Source organism: Eptatretus burgeri, chromosome 8 (genome assembly GCF_056783735.1).
Source record: "Eptatretus burgeri isolate ZD-2024b chromosome 8, Ebu_testis_v1, whole genome shotgun sequence".
Lineage (NCBI taxonomy): Eukaryota > Metazoa > Chordata > Myxini > Myxiniformes > Myxinidae > Eptatretus > Eptatretus burgeri.
Genome location: NC_140968.1, coordinates 71,250,390 through 71,271,889, shown reverse-complemented (window position 1 = coordinate 71,271,889; position 21,500 = coordinate 71,250,390). Strand labels below are relative to the sequence as shown.

General features: G+C 42.9%; 1 protein-coding gene across 2 annotated transcripts in view; it reads right to left on the bottom strand.

Moving 5' to 3' along the window:
- LOC147022011 (tomoregulin-1-like) overlaps positions 1–21,500 on the bottom strand; it is a 169,866-nt gene that overhangs the window by 147,986 nt on the left and 380 nt on the right. The window contains exons 1-2 of one of the 2 annotated variants that reach the window (XM_085892553.1): positions 18,978–19,318; positions 2,331–2,437 (exon numbers count right to left, since the gene is read on the bottom strand). In XM_085892553.1, coding sequence (XP_085748679.1) covers positions 2,331–2,437; positions 18,978–19,095 — 225 coding nt within the window. In that variant the 5' untranslated portion in view covers positions 19,096–19,318. Of the gene's footprint in view, positions 1–2,330; positions 2,438–18,977; positions 19,319–21,500 lie in introns of those variants that run through there. The other variant, XM_085892554.1, reaches the window with a different exon arrangement.

Here is a 21,500-nt window from a genome sequence, read left to right as displayed (position 1 = left end):
ATTTATATCCTTCATCAGGTGATGCTCGGCCACCTCTCTCTCTCTCTCTCTCTGGGTCTGAAGGCGTTTCCTGGGTAACCTCGCTGGGATCTGAAGCCGCCATGTTTTTTGGCCTGCTCAACCATACAAATACACATACATGTGTGTGTGTGTGTGTGTGTGTGTGTGTGTGTGTGTGTGTGTATGTATGTATGTATGTATGTATGTATGTATGTATGTATATATATATATATATATATATATATATATATATATATATATATATATATATATATATATATATATATATATATATATAAATAAAATATATACTCAAGCAGTCTAAAGTTTAAGAACACCCCCATTTTTCAGTTTTTACTGAAATTTAAGCAGTTCAAATTCAGTGAATAACTTGAAATGGTACAAAGCTAAGCGGTAAACTGCCAGAGGTTAAAAAAAAGTTTAGGTTACCAAAAACTGAAAAATAATGTAAATTTCAGAGTTGTTAACAAAGGCTCTTTTCAGGGAACAAGTAATTGGTTAGCAACTGCAGCTGTTCTGCAGCAATGGAAGTGAATTAAGCCTTGAAAGTTTATGCAAACATTTCCGACAGGTGTCCCAACTTTTGTTGATTAGTTACAAATCCTCTGTCTGTATAAAAGCAGTGTTGGAACAGACTGTGTTGCAACACCATCTGAAGCATTATTTGGACAATATTGCACTGCAGGAAGTAGTATATTGCTATCATAATGGGGAGAAAAAGACAATTAACAAAGGAAGACAGACAGACCATTATAACCCTTAAAAGTGGAGGTCTTTCCTTGAGAGAAATTGCAAAGTAAGCTAAGGCGTCAGTGAGTACAGTTTCCTCCACCATCAAAAGGCACTTGGAAACTTGAGGAAACTCTGACAGGAAGAGATCTGGCAGACCCAAAGCCACAACACAATCAAAGAACAAGTTTCTGAGAGTCAAGAGCTTGTGTGACAGGGCGCTCACAGGATGGCAGCTTCAAGCACAGCTTAACACTGGTCGAAGTAAGGAAGTCTCAGTTTCAACTGTGAGGAGAAGACTCTGACGCAGCATGTCCAGGGTCGAGTGACCGAGTCTGAATCCAAAAATCAGTAAGATCTGGCTTTGATTCTCCACCATATTATAAACTGTTTCTTCATCGGTGGGATGTTGCATCAATTAGTACACTATCCCTCAGATAGACGTTAAGCTGGGAACCCATTTGCAAGCACTAGTTTACATAGTTAAATATCGCACATATTGTTCTCTGACGAGTAGTAGGCAATTTATCACTTTCACTTGGAGCAAATTCCAAAATCCCGCAAAAAGAACACAGGGGACACTGCATCATTAGCACTACTGCATTGCCTAGAAATTCGTGTGCACCCACAGACTAAAATCATAAATGACTCCTGGTTCAACATTCATATGCTGAAGAACGAATGAGTTACAAAGGACAATAATTTTCTGTTTGCAAGTGGGAATCAGAGGGATAAAAAAAAAAACCTTTCCAGAAATAGTATTTTCCAGATGTCGCATTCCATACTGGCAGCCTAAACAAGGCCGGCAGCAGATTTTGACTCCACATGGATTCAATCTCAGGATCAATGCCAAGAGCATTGAGCTATTCCACAAACCACCAACATCATGCAGGAGAAAAGTCCATTGGATATGGCTGATGCATTGCTGATGACAGGGAATATACAGCAAAGCAACTGAGAGAATATTCAGCATTCTTATAGCCACATCACAATAAGGCAACTTGTACTCTCACAGCCAAACCATTTGGACATGGGGCTCTGTTCTTTATTTCGCTTCCTCTGATTTCGATCAGTGTTGCTGTGATTTACATTAATTCTACTGCTTTCTCTCTTGACTTTTGCACACAGAAATCGACCCTCTTTCAGCCTCTCCAGCACATTCTAACGATTGTTCCACAACCTGATAATCTCTGCCTGTGCTTTATTCATTGACACCAAAGATCCTTTTTCCCCTCCTTCCCCACAGCCATAACCTGGACAGGATGGAACATGATGGTTTAACTTCGATATTTGACAAAATATTTGAAGATGAGAGAAAGAGACAAACAGAGAGACAGAGAGAGACAGAGACAGAGTTTAATGGGTTTTTTTTTTTACTGAAAAGCATGAGTTCCATATTCTGTGATGAAATGTAAATCATCTCAAAAAGGATCCACAATAGGAAAATTGTCATTTTAAGGTAGTTCAGGTATCCCACAGGGTGCTCCAAGCATTTGAAAAAAAAAAAACATCAAGTATGAAGCACTGCAATTAAAACAAGTGATTGGATGGAGAAGGAACTTGCTCAGGTGTGCACTCACTTGAAATTGGCAAATGCAGGTCACGTGATCACCCACAAGGGTGCAAACACCTCCATAACGGCAGCTGTAGTTGTCACAGCTCCGCAGGCCTGCATCCTGCTGGACTCCTGTTTAATGTAACACAGGAACACTTTGTTTAGTGGAAAGGACGACATTTTGTCTATAAAAGTACTTGTAATGTAGACTCAGCCAGGAGATCAAACTCGACATTCGTCGTTGCAAACTGAGTGGCCTGGTAAGAAAAACAGGCTCCCTGAGGTTATAAAGGCGTTTCCATGAATTTATTTGATTTGGTGTATCGTACCCTACTCTTTTACAGAGTGTTGGTGCTGCTGAAGCAGCTTCTTGGCAAAGGCTATAGTGGGTGGTTTGCCATTGTCTTCCCAGTGCTGTTTGTCCATGCTCCATCCTTTTAAAATACTGAGCGTCAAGGAAGGAAGCAGCACGTACCATTTAATAAAAGTTTTTGGTGTACTCGGCCGGGGTTTGAACCACCGACCTTCAAGTCTTGGAGCAGACGCTCTGACCAATACATCACCGAGTCTGAAAGCTTCCATGAAAGTGGGCCAAAATATGAAGCGATTATCCATTTTTTTATTGGATCACATCACAATACATGTCATGAAAACTATTAGTTCCTTCATTGTCTCCCATATGCCTCAAGGTGTTTTGCATTTTGAGGTGAGTAATATAAACAAATTTTCCAAAATTTCATCAATGCTTTTCATAAAATACTGTTGGATCCCGACATTTGTGGTTCCGCGATTCGCAGACCACACGTATTCGCAGTTCATAAAATGAAGTTAGGATAGGATTAAAGTTTGTAGGATAGGATTCAAGCTTGCAACAGCGCTACTTGTGGAGGCGATCTGGCTATTTAAGATAGCTTCGGTTAGCTGAATACAGTGCAGGCCAAATTTTGAACGATTTTGAGGAAGTTTTGAGGTCCGCCTCATAAAGGCTCCTGAAGAGTTGCAAACACAAAATTATTGGTAGTCAAAAGGATATGATGCATTTTAGAAGGCTGAGATTAGTTAGTAATGATTTTTGTAATTGGCAGAATCGAGATAGCGAACTCTGTCTGATCTGGGTTCAATTCCCGATCCAATGATAAACGCAGTACAGCACAGTACAAAATTCATTTTACATGCTTTTAATCGATGATGAAGAAGGCAAGCCTTACTAGGGAGACAAAACGTTGCCGCGAAGCATAAATTCAGTTTCCAAAAAGCCGAAATTCTCTCTCTCTGAGCTTCTTCCCCAAACTGTTCCAAGGGGTGGGACAAAGCAGACCTGATCCAGTTGAGTGTCTCCACCCCCCCCTTCCCCCCTTTTTCTCAGCAGTGTCCTTGGAGCGGGTTATTTCACCATCAGAGTGACATAAAAATACAGGAATAAGAATATTAGTTTCTTTTGATGTTTTGGATAATTGTTTTTGGCAATCTCTTCTGGATTTCAAGGATTTTCAAACGGATGACCTTGTGTCTGTGTTAATCTTACCAGGACAATGTGATGTTTCTTTATTTCTGAGTTCATTTCCAGCTCAGAGGATTATTAATACAAGTAAATATGCATTGATGAAAACATCCTCTGAATATTTATCACCAGAGTGCCTAATATTAATAACGGACTTGATTTCCCTTCCGACAAATCATGTAATTGGAGGTCCCCCCCTCATCGTACTTACATGACTTCAGGATAACTTTTTGCTGATGATTTCACTGCATAAAAAAAAATGATTTCTTCTCCCAATAATAAGCCGAATGTGCAATCACATAAGTTTTGGGCTGGCAGGATAGCCGAAAGGTATGCACACTCGTCTCTGAGCTAACATGGGTTTGAATGTCGGCCGAGCTATAAACAGTCATCCGAGTGTTTAAAATGCAGAGTGAAGCATCAAGGTGTGTGCCATCCCTCAGATGGATGTGAAACTAGACTTCCTGTCTGCCAGCATTAGTTAGTTGACATGAAAGATCCCACAGTGTCCTTCATGAAGAGTCGGTGAGCTATCGCATGCACCCTGGCCAAATTCCAAATTCAAACTCAAACCGAAAGGAGGCACTACATCAGCAGCACAGCTGTCCTCCCAGCACATGATGCCATGTGCTACATACAAAGGAAGAGAAAGAAGAAAAGTTTCAGTGGAACAAGAGAAGTTTCAAAAAGAGTCCATCTGGAACATGCCTATCAAACCAAGTAAAGACAAGTAGCGGTACATTCAAAGTACACCGCCCTCATGCCAAATAAATAAATAAATAAATAAATCCTCCAGTGCAAGACATTGCCGCCGTGCAGTACGTGGAGACTGAATTCGGAGGGAGAGGTGCACTTCTGAGGTGAATATGTACAAATGATAAATCAAAAATACTCTTTATAGCCAAATCACTTGGTCACTGTCATGTCCAAATATCAGCTTCCTGGCTCAAAAGGTACCTGACATATTGCCAGGATGAGAAATAAAATAAATAAGTAAGAAATAAATAGATAATAATTAAGTAATCAATAAATTGATTGATTAATGAAAAAAAAATAATAAAATAAGGTTTTGACAAAGCTCATCTTCACTTTTGTCCCCAAATTTCAGCTTCTTAGCTCAAAGGGTGGCAGAGATATCGCCCGTACAAACAAACAAACAAACAAACAAACAAACAAACAAACAAGAAAAAGACGTCATGCAGAGCAAGATAATTGCAAAATCCTCCCCACGATCCAAAGGTTGCCATGGATACATCAAATTGTCCATTTCATTGAGATTAAAATTGACAATCTTAATCAAAGCTCAGATCAATTGGATGAAAATTGATTTTTCAGATTGAAATTGATGATTTTAGAAGTTTGACCATGAGTTGACCTTTGACCTTAAAAACAGTTGTTTCCCCAAGTCAGTGATGGACGATGCAAATCCTGTTCAACTTCCAAGTTAATAGGATGCAAGTTGACGATTTTTCAGTTGAAAATTGATGATTTTTTTAAGTTTGACCTTGAGTTAATCTTTGACCGATTGATCTCAAACATAGTGGTTTCCCAATTCAGCAATACACTATGCAATTGCTGTTTAATTTTCAAGTCAATCGGATGAAAAATTCTCAATTCAGTGATGAACTATGCAAATCCTATTCAAATTTCAAGTCAATCAGATGAAAAATGACGATTTTAGAAATTTGACCTTTGACCTCAAAATCAATAGGCTTCTCAGTTGAGCCTACCTCTATGACTTGGTAAAGTTTCATGACGATCGGTTTGGAATTGTGATCTGTCGGTGATTGACAGAAAAACAGACAGAATAACAAAATCAGGTCAGGTCAGGTATGAGAGCATGCGCCAGAGCAGCGCGTCACTGCGTCCACTTTCCGCCGGTACTCCAGGGGCCTCCGTCTGGCTATCCCCCAGGTAGATGCCAGGCCCATCCCCATCTCCTTAAGATGCCGATCAACCTGCTGCAACCACGAGGCACATGGTCGGCCCATTGGCCTCCTCCACTCACGAGACTCCTTCGCTGAGAGAATCTGGTGAGCAGGATCAGCATCAGGAAAACGAGCCACATGTCCATACAGCCGCAGCTGACGCTCACGGACTATGCAGGTAACAAACTTCATTTGAGTCTCTCTCAGTAATCGCTCATTGGACACAAAGTCTGACCAGCGATAGCCAACAATTCTCCAAAGAGACCTGGTACCAAAGGAATTAAGTGTCCGTCTAAGATCCTTGGTCAGAGTCCAAGTCTCACATCCATAGAGCAAGACTGGAAGCACCAAGGACCTGAAGACTCAGACTTTCGTCCTCCCGCATGGGTACCGGCAGCACCACACCCCATGATGCAGTGAATCGATGACTCCCCAGGCCCGACCCAGACGTCTGTTGACCTCTTGCTCACAGCCAATAGAGACATGAATATCACTGCCAAGGAAAGTGAATCTCTCCCTGACCTCAACATCCTCACCACAAACAGGTACAGACAGGAGAGCAGCATCCAATATGTCATTGAAAGCCTGGATCTTAGTTTTGACCCAGGAAACCCGTAATCCCAGCGGCTCCGACTCCTCATTCAGCACCTCGAGGGCCCCCAAAAGGAGATCCAGAGTTTCCGCAAAGATGACTGCATCGTATGCGAAATCAAGGTCAGAGATCTTGACATTCCCAAACGATGCACCACAGCTTGATCTCTCAGACATCCTCCCGAGAATCCAGTCCATACAAGTGCTGAAAAGTGTGGGGGCCAGTACACACCCCTGACGAACTCCAGTAACAACTGGAAATAAGTCAGAGATGGTACCACCACATCTCACAGCACTCTCAGTACCAGAATTGAGTTCAGACATTTGATCGATCAGTTTGGTGGCACCCCACGAAGACCAAGAATCCTCCAGCGGGCATCCTGATTCACTGAATCAAACGCTTTACAGAGATCAACATAAGCTGCAAGCAACCCCTGCCGAAACTCTCGTCTGTGTTCAATGAGGACCCAAAGAGCAAGGATACGGTCAATCGTTGACCTCTTTGGTGTAAGGCCTGACTACTCTGGACGCTGGTGCTCAAGCAGATGGTGGTGAACCCCATCAATAATTATAATTATCCGAGCAAAAACAAAATCAACTGACCAATATACTTGAAAAACCTTTGATTTTTCAAGTAACAAGAAAACAAGAAGAAGACGTGCAGAGCCCGATACTTACAAAATCCAGAAAACAAATTTGACCTTAAAAATAATTGGTGGTTGAATTCAATGACCAAATATGCAACTCCTCTTCAAACTTCAAGTCAATCAGATGAAAATTTACAATTGCAGAAATTCTGTTTTATGTTGTTCTCAAAAATAATTGGTTGTTTGAATTCAGTGACCTGAAATATAAATCCTCTTCAAATTTCAAGCCAATCGGATGAAAATTGAGGATTTTAGAAACACCACCTTAGTTGTTGACCTTGGGCCTGTATTGACCTTTTGACCTCAAAAATAATAGGCTTCTTCCTTATGACAAGCTCTATCATGTGGTGAACTTTCATGAAGATCGGTTTAAAATTGTGACCTGTCGGCGATAAACAGAGAGGCAGACAGACAAATCGATTCAATTTTGAATTCAGATGTTTTAATATCCCATAGACCCCTTTGACCTTAAGAAGGACGAATCGATTCAATTTCGGTTAAGATCTGAATCTGTATCCGAATATGAGAATTATTTCAGTGATTCTTCATCATTGAGAGATGGTGCCAAAAACTATGTAAACCATGGTATCGCAAAAGGTTGTGGACGAGTTATGACAAAACTAGGTGGACCAGTTGGTTTGGTGACAAAACAAGCCGATTCGATTTTGGTTCAGGTCCGGATTCAGATTCGACCTATCGGTGGGATACAAAACGTGAACTGTTCAGCCTGGTGGAGATATGTGCTCTACCGAGGGCCATTCCGTTTCGCCAAGTGTCACTCTATGAGTGATTTTTCATTGGTTTGTTTGTCTGTTTGTCCGCACAGAACGTGAGTATGTATATTAATTACATTAGACCCTTTACAGCCCCAAGACCCATTAAGACCACAAAGACCCAAAAGAGCCCCCCCCAAAAAGACCTAGAGGACCCCCAAAAAAATCCAATAGACCCTCAGGACCCCTCGGACCCATCCAGCCTCTAAGACCCTTACAGACCCCATTACACCCTTTATAACCATTAGACTTCTAAGACCCTTTAGATCCTCTTCGACGCTTTAGAACCCTGAAGATCCTTAAACTCCTTTCGACCCCTTAGACCTTCACACCTTTTAATATCCCGTAGACACCTTTGACCTTTCGACCCTTTTTCGTCATTTTAAGACCCTTTAGACCCCTTCAGACCTTAAATTACACTCTTTCAACCCCTTCAACGTTTTAAGATCCTTTTGACCATTTTGACTCGAGACATTTTCAGGTCTTTCGACCTTTCAACGTTTATACCTTCAAACCATTTGACCTTTACAACTTTTCAGACCTTTGACCTTCACACATTCTCAACGAGACCATTTAGACCTTTAATTTGCAATCACTGTCCTTTCATTTAGTATATCTTTCCATTTATTTGCCACACAAAACAAGTCCTGGCAAGGGTCTGCAATCTCTGATTGCCCTTTCTTGTTCTTATTCTGCCATTTTTACTGGCAGGCAAATGCTGAAAATATTTTTGGGGGCAATGTCTGACAGAACTGCAGTTGGTTTTGGGCAGACAATCTTTACAAGTTGCCTCCCAAAAGTATATGAATTCTCAGTATGTATCAAAGATGAATTTGGCAAGGCTGAGCTTTTTAAGGCATACAAGGTATTTATACATACTATTACAATGGAATATGGCTTAAGAATACAGGCTGGGCCACCTGTTTGTCACCTCACACCTCCCAAAACAAGAGTCAATAATTCTGTATTATCAGGATTTTGCACACGAGACTGAGATAAAACACTTGTGGTTTTCTTACCAAAAACAATTTTGTGGTCTTTTGGTCTGCTCCTCCCTGCCATCCACCCACCTCTCTTACCAGAAGACTGTACCCATTCAACCAACTGAACTTATATTCACCTCTCTGCCCACCTTAATGGCTTTTCATCCACTTTTCTCCCATCTGCGAAGTAATCTCCTTGTATTTATCCATCTAATCCCACTCATTGCATTGAGGTTTTGAAGTGCAAATAGTCACCCTGATCCTGATGTAAACTTCTTCTCATCCCATACCTTGTTTTTTAGTTTGTTCCACATCCACCTGTTATCCACAACCCCATTGGAAGCAAGTAATTCTGTCATCTTTTACCATTTCCTTCTTTCATGAGGCTTGACATTTGCACATCAAACCTCCTCACCATCCCCCCCTTCCCCACCATAACTCCTCAACCCCATCCCCCCCAAAAGCCTCAACCTCCCCCTCCCAACTCTGTCCCAACCCTGTCCCATCTCTCCCCCCCACCCTCAACCCCAAGTCCTCACCCCTCCAACTATGAGACATCAATCTTTCCCCTACATCAAGCCTTCAAACTCCCTCCCCACCCACAACTCAACCAACCCCTCCCACCGAAAGTCCTTAACCTCCCAACTCTGTCCCATTTCTGTTCTCCCCTCCTCACCCTCGTCCCACTCATAAAAGCAAACGGGCATTCCCACATTGAAACAGCGGAATAGTTAACGCTTTCCCCTCCCCTATCATGCTATCACTGACTTCACAGAAACCATGATTGAAACAGCTCCGACATGTCATGGCCCATCATGGTTGCCTGTCCAACTCACAATCCCGTAAGATATGTGGAAAAGATATCTGACCATGAGCAGGTTAATTGTGCCAATAAACGACCCAAAAACCAATTATCTTCTTCCTGATGCATGCACTGCATACACATCATTAAAAATAAATAATGACCTCCAACAAAGACATTTATAATGACAGAAGTTTAAGCCTTTGCTGAGAAAATTACACGTAGTTATTTAGGTGGTCTATAAGGCAACAGACTACTGCCTCAATTGCTGAGGCCTCGCCTCACAAGACCTGTGACACCTATCGGCATCCTTTCAACTGTCGTTTTGGTCATTTTATACTGAAGGGAAAACGTATAGGGAGGGCATGGCGATTGTGAATATGACGGCTCCGAAGATGTATTTGGCTTCACATGGCATTAAAGCACCAACACAGCAGCCATATTATTTTTCATCAGGTTGAAATTGTGAGTGGAGCCAGGTGAACTGTCCAATGAAGAGGTGGAACGGAATGTCACACACAGACAGACGGATGGGCGGATGAACAAACATCATTATATAGATTATTGGACCATGACTGTCTATTAATTATGCACTATCGGAACGTGCCTTTTAGACATTAAGACCTTTATACCCCTCAGACCTTTTTAGACCATCTGAGATCTTTTAAAACCCTATATACCCCTGAGACCCCTTCTAAATATTTTAGACCTTCTAACACCCTTTAGATTCCTGAAGACCTTTCCACACTTTAGACCCCTTGACCCCTACACCTTTGAGACATTTAGACCCTCTTTCAACACTTTAGACCCCTTAAATCATTTAGAAATGTAATTACTGTTGGAACATATCCTTTAGACCTTTCAACCCCTTGACACCTTTTGAGCATCTTCGACCTTTTAGACCCTTTGAACCTTTTAAGACACTTTAGACCCCCTGAGACCCTTTTCAGAACCTTTCAATCACTTTAAACCATCTTAGATGTTTTAGACAATTTTCAACCTTTTATGACCTTTCGACCCATGAGACCCTCTTTAGACACTGACTCCTGAGAACGTTTAGACCCCTTTAGACCTTAACTACGACTGGAAGATCCTCCTTAAATCTTCAGACCTCTTAAACCTTTATAGAGCCCTATAGACACATTGAAATACTTCGACTCTTTAGACCTTTGAACTCTTTTATACCCCTTAGACCCTCCAGACCTGTCAGACCCCTTTAGACGCACACCACACAAACATCTACAGTATTCTTGCACTATACAGACTACTTTTTTGCAGTAAGTAATGTGAAATCTCCACCCACCCAGAGGCTGGATACTATGCTAGTTTGAACAGAATTTACATATTGGGTCAGTGAATTGGTTTGAACAGAAATCAAACAGAAATGAAAACTGAGAAGCATGGTGTTTATTTGGATTTTGCTAGTACTGTGCTATGCACAACATCTTTCTTGTTTGTTTGTCTGTGAGCAGGATATCTCAAAAAGTTAGGGACATATTTGGAGGAAACATGGTGGACAGGTTGGGTGTGTGTGACAAGGATGAATTGATTAGACTTTGGTGAAGATCCAGATACTAAATTTTAAGTGATTCTTCACCATTGAGAGATGGGACCAAAAAGATATAAACATGATATTTCAAAACATTGTGGATGGGTTACGAGAAAACTTGCTGGATGAGTTGGGTCGGTGACAAGACCAAGCTCATTGATTTTGGATCAGGTCCGGATGCAGATCTGAAAACTATAATTATCTCGCACACGAGAAGCAAAAAGTGGGGTTAAGCAATTGGTTCATGTCTGTCTGTCCATCGGTCTTATCAGTTCATGATTGAGGACAACGTGTTGAATTAAATGCTATATTTTGAAGACGAATCGGAATATGAATCGGAAGACAAATCTGCCATTTTACAGTATGGTACTTTGTCTGAATTCGTCCCGATAGCACATGCGCAGAGAGGAGTGAGATAATATTTTACTCTGTCTGCCTGCCTAGCAGTCAAACAAAATTGAGATTCATTCCAAACAGGAAACTTACTGTTTTTTAGGATGTCATAAAGGACACAAACAACAGGCACAAGCCGGGAGGCAACATGGGTGGTCGCTAGACTAAGGCGAATTTGAAATATGTAGATAAGAGAACACATCAGATGGAATTTTTGCCGTTCGTTGTTCCATATAGAAACATGATGAGCAACTGTCCATTCATCATTTGTGTTAGATTCCCTCACCCTACGTTAGGGAACCCCAACGCGAACGTGGGGGTGAAAGCATATAGTAATATAATTGCATACAAGTCATACAGTTTTTGACGGATCGGGCTGAAAATTTGACAAAGAGGTTGATTATAGTGCGCATAAAAGCACGGAAGGCGATTTTTGATTTTCGAAAAAAAAAAATTCGGATTTTTTCAAAAATTTCAAAGTCCCATTGCTCGGCAACGGTGGTGTCCATAGCAACGGTGCTCAAAAGCATACAACTAGATCCTGGTATGAAATACCAGTCAAGTTTCATCAAAATCGGTTGACTCCTCTGACCTCCAGAGCTGTCCATTACATACATACAAACAGACGGAAAACCTGAGAATAGCGGTAGTCTAGCGACCACCCAAAAAACCTGAGAATAAGGGTCGTCTAGCGACCAGCCAATAAATAAGTCATGTATCGTGTTGAACGAGGTGGTGTAAAATATGATGCAGCAACAGCGGTAAACTTCCTCTTGCTCTTGATATTCTGAATCCTGTGATGAGGTCATTGCTTTTAAACAACTTGCATTCTCCTTCTGGAAGGCAAATCCAACCGAAGGCAGCCTCAGATCATTCCACAAGGCCCATATGTCTACTCTCAGGAAAGCCAGAAAACTATCTGTCCAATCTCAAGAATGAGCTTTCAAACATGTCTTTCTCCTCCAAAACCTGGTGGCACCTTGTCACGTCCATCTCTGGTGTATACTTCTCTTCCCACACTTCAAATGGCACCACACGGAGGATGCCCAGTTAGCGTCTGCCTTTGAAGGCCAACTTTGAAATGTGGCTTGCCCAAGAGATATGGCTGAGAGTGAAACACAAGAGTTTTAGTGACGAAACCTCTGCGAGAGGGTTGCTGAGAACATCGATGGGAGGGCTTGTGGTACAGTCCTTTCAGAGAGAGAGAGAGGAAGAGAGAGTGTGCGTGGGATGTCTCAGGATTGAAAAACATATTCCAAGTGCTTGACAATTTTTCGATTTTGTCAAAGCCAAAGGAAAAGGAAGAGGCGGCAGCTTGTCTCTCAGAAGGATGAGATATTGTGGCAGAGATTGGAATCATCAGCAAAGAGATAAAGATTTTCCAGAGTCATTGAGATCATTGATGAAAATTAGGAAGAATATGGGCCCTAGAACATGAGCCTGGTGTGGCTCAGTGGTTAAGGTGGTGGCTTGGGATCCTCGGGGGTCCTGAGTTCAAGCCCCACTGGCCGCTGAGTTAGCATCACGGGGGTTGACTCAGCCTGTCATCCTTCCGAAGGTTGGCTAAATATTGGTAATTATTCTTGCAGGGTTGAAGGCGACTAAAGGGTTGGCGTCAGGAAGGGCATCCGGCCGTAAAAACATTGCCACAAGAAAGGGTACCATGATTGGAGCCTGCAAAAAGCTGACTCCTGCTCAAGGAAAAAGGCTTTCAAATGGTGTGATGATGGGGCCTAGAACACTGCCTTGGGTTACTCCAACCATGACAGGGAGAGGAGATGAAAGGGTTCCATTGAAAGCCACACATTGGCTGCAGGAGTGGAGGAAGTCAGTAATCCAAGAGTTGGGTTGGCCTTGAATTGTATAGGCAGACAGTTTGGAGAGCAAGGCATGATGCCAGACTGTATCAAATGCTCGAGATATGTCCAGAGAGAGTGCCCTGATCTCGTGTCTGATATTGAGGGCCTCCATCCATTGTTGGGAGAGTTGAAGCATCAAGTCTAAGGTGGAGTGACCAGGTATGAATCTGAATTCATTATCCACGATGAGGCTGTTGGAGAAAAGGAATTATTTTATGTCAACTGTGATCATGGATTACATGACCTTGCTGATTGGAAGTACAAGCTCATTGAGCTGCAGTTAAGGGGATCCATTTTTGCACCTTTTCTATGAAATACTGTGATGTTGGCTGCTTTTCAAGTAGATGGAAGATGACCTATGGTAAATGATATGGTGAAAAGGGCAGAGAGAGATGGAGAGATAGATGGAGAGATGGAGAGATAGATGGAGAGATGGAGAGATAGATGGAGAGATGGAGAGATAGATGGAGAGATGGAGAGATGGATGGAGAGATGGAGAAATGGATGGAGAGATGGAGAGATGGATGGAGAGATGGAGAAATGGATGGAGAGATGGAGAGATGGATGGAGAGATGGAGAGATGGAGAGAGGAGCAGATTTTTTTGAGGACACATGAGCTGATGCCGTCTGGTCCAGTTGCAGAGTCAGAGTCTAGGATTGCCAGAAAAACTTTTCCACCTTCTCAGGTGCAAAAGACAGAATTCAGGAGCAGTTTGGTATGACTGGTTAGGGTGGACACAGAGAGGGAGGGGTGAGTGACAATATTTTGAAGCAAATACAGAATCGAGACATTCGGCGTTCTCATGAGCAGTCTGCTGTGGTGCCAATTAAAGTGAAGGTAGGTGTGGAAGGGAAGCATACACCAGCGACAGACTTGACAAGGTGCCACCAGATTTTAAAGGAGGGAGACAAGTTTGAAAGCTCATTCTTGAGGTTTAACAGATAGTTTTCTGGCTTTCCTGAGGGTACACATACACTTGTAGTGGGCTTTGTGGAATGATCTGGCGATGCCTTCAGTCGGATTTGCCTTCCAGGAGAATGCAAGTGGTTTCAAAGCAGCTGCCACACCACATGATTCAGACGACCAAGAGCAGGAGGATGGGTAAGATAATTGAAGACGAGGTGGGATGAATCTGTGCATAAGAGAGAGAGAGCAGGTTTTGATGGAAAAATTCCCAGGCTGAATTAATATCAGCAACGGTGGATATAGGAAACCAATCCTGAAGTGTTAAAAAAAAATAAAAAAAAAATGCGAATATGCAAAGTGTGAATGTAGGAGCTGGTCACATTATATAGTCAGCGAATAAGCGGGGATCCGCGAATGTCGGGGTTCCACGGTGTATACTGTATACATGCTGCTTCACTGCTTGGTGCTCAGCATCAAAAGGATAGAACATGGAAAAACAATGCTAAGAAGGCAGAGGCAAACCACCTTGTATAACTCTTGCCAAGAAACTGCTTCTGCAGCAAAAATGCTCTGGAAAGAGTATGGCAGAACAGAAATCAAAAATTTATTTTTATATATTGGCAGGGACCTGCAGAAATTCCACATAATATAGAATGTGACTAAAAGTTGTCAACCCCCCACCAATCGAACCCCAAGTCCTCAACCCCCCAACTCATCCCAAGTCCTCAACCTCCCATCATCCCAAGTCAAACCCCCTCCCAACTCCAAATCCTCAAACCCCTCCCCACCCTCTCACCTCTCCCAACTACCCGTGTCCCCGCCCCCACCCCAACCACAACATTTCTGTCCTCCCCTCTCCCTTTCTTCTTCAAGTCTTGAACTCCCCCCACCCCCCACACAAATCGCAAGTCCACCTGAACCCCAAGTCGTAAACCCCCTCCCAATACCTCAACTTCCCTCTCCCAACTCAAAGTCCTCCACTAAACAAGGTGCCACCAGATTTTAAAGGAGGGAGACAAGTTTGAAAGCTCATTCTTGAGGTTTAACAGATAGTTTTCTGGCTTTCCTGAGGGTACACATACACTTGTAGTGGGCTTTGTGGAATGATTCCGATTTTTTCTCCTCCCTATAGATTCCACTTGATGGAGTAAGGGTTTAGTTTATGTCCATTGTTTACTGGCTCTACACCCCAAGTACGAGCAAGCATCACAATTACCCCTCCACTAAACTTCCAACTATCTGTCCATCCCTCCCCATTCTTAACAAGTAAAGGTTCCTTTTCTTGTTCGTTGAGAACAATGGAAAAGTAAAATTTTTAAAAAGGTTAAATTCACAATCTCATGATGTCATCACGCAATTCTTCAGTCGTTATTGTCATTTCAAATGCAGCCTATGGTTGTTGATTGCATCATTTTTTGGGAAGCACAGCTGTGCCGCTGATGCAGTGCCCGTTTCCAGGAAGCTGGTACTCATTTTGCTGACCTTCGAAGGATGACAGGCTGAGTCAACCCACCTGCTGTAACTTAACGGCAGACAGAGACTCAAACTCAACACCCTAAGATCTTAAGCCAGCCACCTTAACCATTAAGCCATCACCTGGCTTGATTCTTCAGTAAAAATAGCAGTTTATTTAGCTAATTAAGTTAAAAACAAACATATAAGGTCATTTTTAATGGGAAAAATAATATGCAACCGGAACCCCTCAGCCAAAGAGCATTATCATGGAATGGGTTTTATGTGGTCCCTGCTCGATTCGTTTAAGAGAAAATCAGTGGCTACAAAGACAGAGAAACAAACAAACAGAATAAGCGCATTATTATACGGGATGGAGTATACACTGAGGGTCTCTGCTCGGTGTGGGGGTGGCCCTCTGCAAAACCTTCTGTGGGGCCTTTCTATTGGAGGACTAATCAAGTGAGAACAGATCGTCAGATGAAGAATGGATTTATTGCAAAAATTCATTATACACACAGAACTGACGACCTGCACGTACTTCCACTATCTGGAAGAAGTATTGTGAATTCAAATGAACAGTTTCCAGTAAATTAGAGGTTGAAGCTGAAAAAAACAAAATAACTGATTTTAATTTTTTTCAGCTTCAACCTGGAATTTACAGCTAATTATTTACTTGAAGTTACAGCACTTCCTCCAACTAGCAGAAGTAGGCAGGGGCGCTCAGGGTCGGCAATTTTATCGGAAACGTCGAGATTGAATGACAGGATTTTCAAAATGCTTTGAAAAAGTTACATGCTGATCTCGGGGGATGGGGGGGTCCCTATTTGTGGGGTCCCCCCTGTAGCCATGGACTCTGCAGGTGTCTGATAGAGGGTCTGTATGCACTGCATACTGTGCAAAAGTCTTAGACATTTTGCATTTTTCTACTCTGATGCATAAGGAACCAAAAACTGTGATCAATGCAAAAAATGCACCATTATGAAAAAGGTGTATTTGCAAAAATCTTCTTCAAATAACAAAATTTGTAGACAATATACGTTGATATAAACTAATAGCAAGTTTGTCCACCATTTGTTCTTCAAAACCATTGAAATTCTTCTCGGGACACTTTTAAACAATTTTATTATAAACTCTTATGGAATGGTGTTCCGAGCTTCTTCCAAGACCTTACAAGATAATCGAAGTTGTTGGAATTCTCTTTTACTCTTTCTTTGTCCAAATAGTCCCTCACAGCTTCAATGATGTTGAGATCTGGGCTAAGAAGGGGCCATTCTATACATTGAAGGAAGCTTCCTCTTTGTTTTGCAAATAAGTTTTAATTATTCCAACTGAGTGTTTTGGATCATTATCTTGCTGTAAAATGAGGTTTGGACAAATAAGTCTTGCACCACTTGGCATAGCAAGGTGGATTAAATACTTTTATACCTTGCTGCAGCCAATAAACCAGCAATTTTCCATAAATTTTCCAACACCACTTGAGGATATGCAACCCCAAACATGCATGGAACCTCCTACATGCTTAATTGTTGGCTTCCAGCAAAGGCTCTTTGTAAGTTTTCAATTTTTCCTTGTCTCACATACTATCTTCGGGCAGACTCAGCCAGGAACACAAGACGAACAGGGAGAGTTGACACTGTGGCGTAGGTGTGTGATCTTTCCTTGGTGAAGCGTCGGGATGTGCGAAGCAGGCTGGTCTTTTAGGTCAGAGATGCCAAAGATGTTCTCGTGCAGGCACAACTTCAGACATCTTTCTACTGGTGGGTTATCTTGTCTGACGTGTCGACGTTCCTCTCAGTCTCCGTGTCATCCTTGGGTCTCTGTGGCTCTCTGGCTCTGGCATCTGCTTCATATGCTTCTGCTCTCGCTCTGTCTGTTTTGCCTCTGACACCTGTGCTGGCTCCCTGCTGCATTTGCCTCAGGGTGCATTTCATAGCCATTGCCTAAGCCTGTCTCCTCCTCAATGAGAGGTCAATCCTCCCAACTACGCGAGTGGCACATGTGTGATCTCTCAGCGCTTTGGTAGCTCACGTATAGAAGCCACTTGCCAAAGCGTGTCCGAGTAGATTTACTAGCTCACGTGGATGCGCCACGTTGAAGTGCGATAGTATGGTATGAAAGGACAATGGGAGTGATTTAACAGTTAAACACAGATGGAGGATAGGGAGAAGAGACAGGCACGAGGGTGATGATGACAGGGGGTGCTAACTAGACATCCGGTTCAGGTCGTTGCTAATTGGGGTTACAAACACTTGTGCGAGTACTCATTAAGAGATAGTTGTTGAACAATTAACCCTGAAGTCATATTCTTAACAATATATTACATACAAGACAAGAATGCTTGCATTAGTAGATCAGTGGAAATTCACATGAATTACAAGGACGTCAGTAGATATCAGTGTACTTTTGTATGAATGACAAGTACATTGATAGGCAGTAGACAAAGCATGGCATATTGGATTTGAACCTGGGTTTCCTGGATCACATGAATCGGGGGCTCAGATGGGAACACGAACGGGCCAACCCAAATGCAGCGATGAGATTAATTTTGAAACAAGACAATGAGGCAGTTTCACCATTTGCTTCGTTTTTACAAGAGCAGCAACAACATAAAGATGACCACATTGTATTGTTGGAATAGGACCTCAGTTTATGATGAAAGCTTCACATCTCCTGTGGATGAAAAACAGGCTTCAGCAGAGGACTCTTCAGGGTGATGTGGAATCTCTCCATGAAACGAATGAAGGTGAGGTTGGAGGGTTAATAGTTAAACAGTGAGGTTATACTGAGTACACATAATACACACATCCAGGGGGTCTGGACCCCACCCTACACACACACATATATATATATATATATATATATATATATATATATATATATATATATATATATATATATATATATATATATATATATATATATATATATATATATATATATATATATATATATATATCACACACACACACACACGGTATTTATACAGTAATATATTATATACATTCACGTGGTAATGTATGTGATTCTCAAGCAGTGAGGGCGAAACAGGATAATTGTTCACATCGTTCAGCCTGCATTGTAACAGAGAGGACTCGGCGATTTGCCTGAATTTCTGCGTTCGATGAATGCGACACACGAGTCAGGAATGAGGATGACCACAGGATTGAGTCCGGGATGGTTGAGTCACCGGGGTACAGAAGCATTTAGGAGGGACAATCCCGGACTTACCCTCCCCGACAGTCAATGGAATCACATCGGACTAAGAGCGCAACGGTCACACTCACCAGGACAGTCGTCGCCGCTGCAACCGAGAAGGGAGAAAGCCGAGCCGAGCGAGGATCCCCCAAGCACGAGCGCGAGCGCGGCGACGGCCACGCGCCAGGACCCCCCGCGCGCTCCCATCGCTCGCTCGATGCTCGAGGCCGGAAGATGCGCTCGGACCTGAAGTAGAGAGGAGCGAGAGGTGGATGTAGGGGGAGGGGGGACAGACGGCTAAAGGACCGCGGAGATGGACAGAAGTGGCGGTGAGTGGCTGCGTGCGGCAGAACGCGTTTTTTTTCTTTCCAGAAACAAAGGACGCCGTGCCGGCAGATTGGCGAGGAGGGGGAGGGGATGAGCTTGAGAGGCAAAATGTGGAGAGAGAGAGAGAGAGAGAGAGAGAGAGAGAGAGAGAGAGAGAGAGAGAGAGAGAGAGAGAGAGAGAGAGAGAGAGAGAGAGAGAGAGAGAGAGAGAGGGGGTGGAGGGGAAGAGAGTGGAGGATGGTGGTGGAGCTCGGTTTATGCTCAAGGTAGCAGTGAGTGCAGCTGTGAGCTCCAGTCTTGAAACGAACCGTCGGGCTCGGGCTTTGCCTGGAGGACGGTTTAGATGTGGTGCAGAGGCGGGGGTGAGGATTCGAGCCAGCGTCGTGTTGTCGAGGGTTGGGAGAGTGACGGAACAGGGCGGGGGTAATACTGGGGGTAGGATCGCTGGGGGAAGTCTGGATTGAGGGATGGAGAGTAAAAATACAAGGAGGAAAGGCTTGACTATTACGAAACGATGAAGGGATTAAGGGAGCAATGGGAGATTAAAGGATTGAGAGGAAAAGGGTGAGAACTGAGTATGATTACGTGCGATGGATCGAGGGAGGAATCGACGGAGGTAGAAATGTAATAGTTCACGTTCCCGCCAGAACCGAACACGTGTCTGTGTGTGTTCTTGATGTGAAATATATCCATGGGTGACAGGGTGAGCCGTCCTCAGACTCGGTGCTGTGGAACTCCTCCCTATAGATTCCACTTGATGGAGTAAGGGTTTAGTTTATGTCCATTGTTTACTGGCTCTACACCCCAAGTACGAGCAAGCATCACAATTACCCATTAGTCGACGCTTCGATCCCTCCCGAGAAGCTTTCCCTCGACATGGTCCAGACGGATAACTCTCCGGGTAATGGACCATAACTGAACTAGTTTATATATTCAATGTTCAGGGTTTACATCGAGTGGTCGTTATCCCCTTTACAAGCCTCGTGTTGCCTTAACGGTTATGGTGGCCTGCTTGAGATCTTCGGTTGTTGAGTTTGAGTCCCTGCTCGCCGTTAAACAACACCAGGTGGGTTCACTCAACCAGTCATCTTGAGCAAAATGAGTACCTGCTTACCGGTAACAGGGGCACTGCATTAGTGGCACAGAAATGATGCAACCAACAACCAGGGTCTGCACATGAAACATCATCGTCACCACACCACGACATACAATTATATGCACCTTTACATCATCACACAAGAGGCAAGATCCAATGCCAACAATATGGATTTATAATTCTCTGCAATCTGTACGAGGAAGACAGTTTTAACTGTTTCGTGGAGAGCAAGGGGGGGGGGAGTGGCAGAGGGGGAATCCACATGGATCTTAATTGATATCGGAAATCCTTTGGTTATACCCTTTCATCCTCCGAGAATTACAGACCAACACTCAACAATATTGATTCATTACTCAGTATTCCATGTAATAGGAACAATAATCTCCCCATGGTGAGGGTCAGACTAAAGACGATATTTGTGTGAAGGACATGGGTGAACGCTTCATGTGCTGGCTTTTGAGCTGTGTGGATCTGGGTTTGATTAAAAATGGATTCACATCCGACTAAAACAGCCACCTGGTGCATTGCCAGCAGGGGGCCACTGCAGCAGAGACCACTTTTTGAGAGGAGGACATCATTTTGAAGGGGTGAAGGGGGTACATTGCCAGGATGAGCGACATTATAATACAAGTTCCCTTACAAGGAACTCCGACGCAACAGGAAGCTGTTAGGCACACCATAACTCGGTCATTGTTCGAACCACCAACTTCCAGGACTCAGAGAAGACGCTCCAACCATGATGCCACCAAGGCTGAACAAAAAGTTTGATGAAAAAGATCCTCATGAGAGTGAAATATTCATCAGATTGTTATTTTTTCAATACACAAGGGTAGATGATAATTGAGAGAATACACAGTGTGTGTGTGTGTGTGTGTGTGTGTGTGTGTGTGTCTGTCTGTGTGTATATATATATATATATATATATATATATATATATATATATATATACATATACATATATATACATATATATAGATGTATATCTACACACACACACACACACACACACACACACACACACACACACACACACACACACACACACACACACACACACACACACACACACACACAACAACCCAAAAACTTTTAGTGGCTTTTACTGAAAAACAACATTGTATTTACAAGTCCGTACCCGTACATGCAAAAAAAAAAAAAAAAAATTTCAAACCGCGAGCCAGAAACAACC